Source organism: Nicrophorus vespilloides, unplaced genomic scaffold (assembly GCF_001412225.1).
Source record: "Nicrophorus vespilloides isolate i.1.1-1 unplaced genomic scaffold, Nicve_v1.0, whole genome shotgun sequence".
Taxonomy (NCBI): Eukaryota; Metazoa; Arthropoda; class Insecta; order Coleoptera; family Silphidae; genus Nicrophorus; species Nicrophorus vespilloides.
This window is the reverse complement of record NW_017095529.1, coordinates 5,331-12,609: the sequence shown is the minus strand read 5'-3', so window position 1 is coordinate 12,609 and position 7,279 is coordinate 5,331. Positions and strand designations below refer to the sequence as shown.

Here is a 7,279-nt window from a genome sequence, read left to right as displayed (position 1 = left end):
CGCCGACAACGTTCTTGGCTCCATCCGTGACACCGCCGACGACGTTCTTGGTCCCATCCAAAACTCCTCCAATCAAGCCCTTCGATCCGTCTTTATCTCCGCCTGTGATACCGCCAACGACGTCCTTAGCTCCTCCCAAGATTCCACCAATAATACCCTTCTTTCCATCCTCGGAGACGACTTCAGATTCTTTCACATTACCGTTGACACCTTCCTTGACACCGTCCACGACATCACCGACTGCATTGCCCAAACCGTCGACGATGTTCGTGACTCCGCCCAACGCTCCGCCCACTACATCGTTGGCTACATTTGTCACGCCTGCCAAACCCTTGCCGACTCCCTCGCCGATCTCTTCTACGCCATCCTTGACCCCGTCCACTAAGCTACCAACTCCATTGACTGCACCTTTGACTCCGCCGACAAGGCCGTCGATGAGACGACTTTGGGCCTAAATTACATCAGATTATTCACAATAAATTATACTATAATCATTATTTTTCTTTATATTTACCTGAGACGCCACCAACAAGATGAAGAATAAAGCGAACTTGGACATGGTAGATTGAACCGTAGATCTAGTCTGACTTCTGCCTTCTTGCTTCGACTATTTATAGGTGCCATCGAAAACATTAGAAATTTAGAACACTTTTTTTTCTAATTTTTTAATGAGCAACACCTTCTTATCGCTCGCATAGATATTGTCTAAATAATTAGATACACATATTTTGTTAACAAGTACATTTCAAATATTCACACCTTCGGATTTACAAAATTAAAAATCTAGTCAACCGTGTATTTGGTGACATCTATACAGAAAGGACGGGGCTGATATATCCGCCGCTCGTCCGTAAATAGCTAAAATTTAATATTCCTTCGCCGGATTAGCAAATTAGCAATTCCATAACTGTATATTCAATAAGCGGGAATATGTATCTGTTAATTTAATGTTTAAATTAAATCTTATCAGTGTTTCGTTTCAATTAAGAATATTTCTTATATTCGTTTGGACTGCTTCGCAGTTTGGTTCATCCATTCTTTTAATCATCATTGAAAAAACTTCTACAATAAAATCATCTGGTTGCCATGACAATCAATTTTTGCTTAAAAAAAAACAAGTAATTTATATTTATAATTTATATTTTCGTTATAACTTTTACGAGGTTTTAAGCAGTTAGGCAGTGAATTATATGAGTAATTGTTTTAGTCTCTGTTGTTAACTTTGTCAATTTTTCCAAAATAAAATTTGTATTCACAATTCTAAGTTAACAATTTCGTTAATCAATCGAATGATCAATCATAAACTATCCATTTATTACCTTAATATTCAATATTGAAATCGATAACAAAAAAAACCACTGAAATCTGTAAAAGAATATAAAAGTTATAATGCTTTCTTTTATAACAAAAAATGTGATTAGAATTGTCGCTGCAACAATAATAATTATTGTTAATTGATACACGATTAATACATTTATGATGTAGAAACTGTTACGCTGTAAACAAATTTACCGAGGAAAGTTTCGAGCGCGATAAGAGTCGCGCCTCCTTTTATATATATTTTTTTATATATTCCTTCCGAATGACCCCCAGCGTCTCCATAAATCACCGATAAACTCTTACAACTCGAACCAACAGAAAGTAAACAATAAAATATAACTTACTTCTGTCTGTTACACACTTATTTGCATTAAAATAAAAACAGAGATTCTCTTGCATCATTCATTCATTGATAAATTCACCTTTACCGCTTTACACTTGATTCATTAACAGAAAGTGTAAGCTTGGTTGCATACACCAAATAATCTATTTTAAAAAAAAATTACTCGATTTGTTTTCAACTGTTTCGATTCGAAAACAAGCGCTCTTTATTCTTGTTTTTTTTTGGTAATTATATATTAATTATTATTTACAATCGATTTCGTTTTTCAGTCTGCGAAATAATTGATTTAGCAATTAATTGTGAGCTCGTGAAGCCGTGACGAATCTAGAATGCGGGGCAGCAACATTGATTGACATGTGTATTTACAAAACAGACGAATCGCGCCTTGACTCATTCACCGCTTTTCTTTTTTCCTTTTTGTTTGTTTGTTTGCTTGCACTTGTTGACTACTCAATATTTGCTTACTATTTATTAATAACTTTAGAAAAAATAAATCTGCGACGCATTTAGAACATTTATAATGTTCATAAGAGTTTTCGCATTGATTGAACAATAGATGGCGTCATAATTTGACAGCGTTACAGACGCACTTTTACGATGACAAGAAAAATACTACTTCTAATTCAGCGAGTTTCAATATTTAACTTATTGATCATCGAGTAGAAAAGTAATTCGCTTTGTCCTTCACAATTGTAACAATAGATCTAGTCACCTAATTCGCTAATGAGTTCGAATATCAATTGAAATATGGTAGAATCTTTAGAAAAAACGAATTACCATGGTGATTGTTATTTTGAGTTGCAATAACAAATCTAATCACATAATTAATTAATTTTGAATATCAAAACAATCGAAATGCAGTATCAATCACCATGGTTACTGTCCTTCAAATAGTTTTGATGAAACCTAGAGACGCTGGAAATAATGCACTATTTAATGGATACGAGTATCGAATGGAATTCGAATCTGTATCCAAGTTGGTATAATTAGTCTAACGGATGATGATGCAATTGCTCGGAAAATTTCCGCTCGCTGTTTGCAACTTGTAAATTATCTTTTTTTTTAATAGAGGCGCCATCTCTCATTCGTTCACAGATAACGAGTGCGAACGCAAAAAAATGATCCGGTATATGTGCAAATAGTGTGCATGGTTTTCGTCATGACAACCGATGGGACAACAAACAATTGGGAGGGAGCGAAAAAAATGTGGAAAAATCAAGGTGTTTTCGTTGTAATTCGATTGAATGAAGAAAACAACGTTTGTTTTTTTTTTTTTATAAATATAATCGATGATGAGATGATGAGGGTCGTGTCAGGTCAGATAATTTGTTGTAATAAACAATTTTCGTTTTCAATTGTAAATTGAGATTTCTTACAGAATTTTTAATTTTATATAAATTATACAAATCGTTCAACTTTAAGTTTAATTATCTGTAAATAAAAAATATCTTGAATTTATTTTTGATTTATTACAAAATTTCTAATTATAAATTTTGCTCAACAAAAAAGTTTTATTCTGTGTGAAGATGTCTGGAGATTTAGAGATTAAGAGAGAAAGAGAGATAGTGAGAGTTCTCTGTCTGAATATGCGGGGGGTCTTAGTCCATCTTTGTCTAGATTAGACAGTTTCCATGCGTATACTGTTTCCACTCGTCACGATGAGTGTGTTTGTACGTAATATATGTCATAGGTGGCGCACGCATCGCTCTGAAAAGTTACGTATTCCGCGGCGCGATCGCTCGATGCGTGGGAGCGAGACGGCAGATACGAAAAAGTCGGCGGTATATATAAAACCGGTATCTCGGCAACGCGGTTTCTTTAGTCAAAAGCCGGACGCCGGTTGTGGTACTTTGTGGACGACGATACGCGCGCACATATATTACACGTTTTTCACGTTGACTGTTTGTGCATTTAACGAGCGATTTAACTGACGGTTAAAAGTTTAAACAACAACAACAACAAACACAACGGTGGTGCAATATTTGTGATTTTACACACACCACCACTACCAACTGAAAATCAGACTTCAAAGGTGAGAAAAATTCGCACATTTTCATACATCGTTTCAAAAAAGATACACTGAAATTCATATATTTTTCGTGTTTATTACTTTTCGCTGTTACTTATCGTTATCTACTACATTCAGCGGCGCTAAATCAAAATGTTATCGTGACTTCCGTCAAATTTGACAGCTTCCAAGAACTGACGTTTATAATGTCATTATTTGAAAATAAGTCTTTGTTAGGTTATTAAACTGTCAAAAAATGACGTTTATAATGTCATTATTCAACGATTGGATGTGTTACGTCTCAAGTAAATAAGCTGGGAATTTGACAGCGATGCAAATTTTTGCGGTTGCACAAAAAGAAAAACGAAACATAAATAAAGAAAAGTCATTGTTTGGCTATTTCGAAATAGTTTTGTTCTAGATGTTATTTTGTGTAACGTTGAGTAATAATTGAATTTAATTAAAAAAAAAAGTATGTGAAATTATCATCAATATTTGTAATCATAAATAAACATTTATCGGAGGCTTGACTGGCGGCTTTAAGATTAATTGCGCAACGATTATATTTTGTTAAAAAAAAATATTGCACCGTTGTCATGGTGATTAAGCAATATAATCTCAGTTCTTAATTGTGATTTATATATGTATGCAAATTAAGTAATTATAATATCTATACTTACTTTAAGTTGTATTATCTATTTTAAGTACTTAAATATTTATCTTACAAGTAATGATTAAATACCTCGTTACTTTTTAATTGGTGATTTAAGTATTGTTAAGTAGAATAATTTGTTTTTTTGCGACCTTCGGATTGTAAAATTGGGTTGTTTCTACTGGCATATTTTGCAGTTGCGTGCACAAAAACAGTAGTGATTTGAAAACAAATCCTCTACATTTTTTGACACGTCTCAACACGCAATTTCAAATAAGCGATAATAAGCGATGATGATAGTGCGATCGAAGAAAAATCAGTAAGTTGTTTATCAATCGTCGGAGCGCGTGAATCCTTTAAAAACGCATTTCGCCAAATTATTGAAGCACTTCAAAATCAACGATCAATTGATTAAATAATTGAGTTAATTAGAACAAAAAAAAATCGTTACTACAAACAGCAATTTGACATTTATTGAAAACTGTCAAACATCGAGCAGTTGAATGTCATTTTTGGCAACTGTCAAATTGATTGGTAATAAATAGATGTCATTTTTGATAACTGTCAAATTGATTAACCTTTATAGGTAATAAGCAGATGTTATTTGATAAATTGAATGTCAAAGTAGATGTTATTTGATAAATTGAATGTCATTTTTGATAACTGTGAAATTGATTAACCTTTATAGGTAATAAATAGATGTTATTTGACAAATTGAACGTCATTTTTGACAACTGTCAAATTGCTTTGTGAGCTGCCAAACTCGATTTTAATACTTCGATTGAGACATTGCCTATGATTGCACGAAATTGCATCACGGTTCATTAAAATTGCCGGGTAAGCGAAAATATGTAAATATGTAAAAATAAAACAGAATGTGAACAAAGGAATTCCGATTAAAGTTTAAAAAAATTAATCGTAGAAAACGTGCGTGCAATCATTTACGTTTCGCACGGGTCATCTAATTTTATGTTGGCACTAAGGCTTTTCCTATGCGTCGCGAACATCTAAAAATAGTTGCGGGTAAATCTTCTCGCACATCGACCGATGTATGATGCAAAGAAAAAAAAAATTAAGGAGAATTAATCGATCGAATCGAGCCGAATCATCGTTTATTTATTGTTTATAATTATTTCGATCGATGTGTATTCACACTTATCGCAATCTGAAACGTCGAACGCAATTGGAAATTGGACACGACGTGTTTTCCAAGAGGTTTCACCACTTCCGAAGTAACAAAATGCGACAGGCGCGATTACGAAAAGAAAAAAATAAAATAAAACTAGAAATTCGTAATTGGTACGCGTGAATCACGTGCAGGATTTTTTTTTGCAGTACGAATTACGAGCGAGCAAGAAGAAGAAATTAAAAATGCGGAGGCGGTAAGACAGGAATGAAACGAGAAAAAGAAATTTACAAAAAAAAAAAACGGTATTCGGTGCGATTTACGTTACGACATCGCCGATAAATTCGTGACTCTGGCGAAGAGACTACAAGACTCGAATATTTATGGATGCTATTTTCGAAACCACCGGTTTTTTCTTTCTTCTTCTTTGATTTTGATAACTTTCCTTCATTATTCAACGCTTTTTCATCAATTTATAAAATCTGAAAATGTTCATGTTTACTCTATACCTAAATCATTTTGTTTTCTTGTTGCATATGTCAAAAGAATGTCATTAAAAATGATCATCTTTATGGTTATGTTAATAACGTATGTTATTTTTGACAGCTGTCACTTTGAACAACGATATTAATGTTGGTTATGTTAGCTGTACGTCAAATTTGACACCTGTCATTACAATATTTGTTTTTATTCATTTTTTCTGTTAATTAACTATTTAAATATTATTATTCATCATACATTTTCCCTTTTTGATTCACACATACCACATCTTTTGATGTTTGTAAATGTCAAATTTCTACAAGACTCGAATATTTATGGATGCTATTTTCAAAACTACCGGTTTTTTCTTCTTCTTTGCTTTTAATAATTTTCCTTCATTATTCAACGCTTTTTCATCAGTTGATAAAATCTGAAAATGTCTATGTTTACTCTATACCTAAATCATTTTGTTTTCTTGTTGAATGTCATTTATGACACCTGTCAAAAGAATGTCATTAAAAATGATCATGTTTATGGTTATGTTAGTTACGTAATGTTATTTTTGACAGCTGTCACTTTGAACATCGATATTAATGTTGTTTATGTTAACTGTACGTCAATTTTGACACTTGTCGTTACAATATTTGTTTTTATTCATATATATATATAAATTTCCAACAGTTCTGTTACATTTTTTCTGTTAATTAACTATTTAAATCTTATCATTCATCATACATTTCCCCCTTTATTATTTCCACATATCACATCTTTTGATGTTTGCAAATGTCAAATTTCTACAAGACTCGAATATTTATGGATGCTATTTTCGAAACTACCGGTTTTTTCTTTCTTCTTCTTTGGTTTTGATAACTTTCCTTCATTATTCAACGCTTTTTCATCAGTTGATAAAATCTGAAAATGTCCATGTTTACTCTATACCTAAATCATTTTGTTTTCTTGTTGCATGTCATTTATGACACCTGTCTATAGAATGTCATTTAAAATGATCATCTTTATGGTTATGTTAATAACGTATGTTATTTTTGACAGCTGTCACTTTAAATATCGAAATTAATGTTGGTTATGTTAGCTGTACGTCAATTTTGACACCTGTCGTTACAATATTTGTTTTTATTCATATATATATATATATAAATTTCCAACAGTTCTGTTACATTTTTTTTGTTAATTAACTATTTAAATCTTATCATTCATCATACATTTCCCCTTTTTTATTTCCACATACTACATCTTTTGATGTTTGCAAATGTCAAATTTCTACAAGACTCGAATATTTATGGATGCTATTTTCAAAACTACCGGTTTTTTCTTCTTCTTTGCTTTTAATAA

The 7,279-nt window shown here is 32.4% G+C and overlaps 2 protein-coding genes across 2 annotated transcripts in view; one reads left to right on the top strand and one right to left on the bottom strand.

The window, feature by feature from the left end:
• Positions 1-10: 10 nt before the first annotated feature.
• Positions 11-568, bottom strand: LOC108568498 (circumsporozoite protein-like; the record flags this gene model as incomplete). Its single annotated transcript, XM_017929668.1, has 2 exons — positions 515-568; positions 11-451 (listed from the first exon to the last, which is right to left on the bottom strand). Coding segments are annotated over exons 1-2 (486 nt in total), but the record flags the coding sequence as incomplete, so codon positions are not given.
• Positions 569-3,400: 2,832 nt separating this feature from the next.
• The window catches only part of LOC108568574 (oxidative stress-induced growth inhibitor 2-like), a gene marked incomplete in the record, with an annotated part of 8,687 nt that continues 4,808 nt past the window's right edge, over positions 3,401-7,279 (top strand). Inside the window, 1 exon segment of the mRNA XM_017929789.1 lies at positions 3,401-3,603.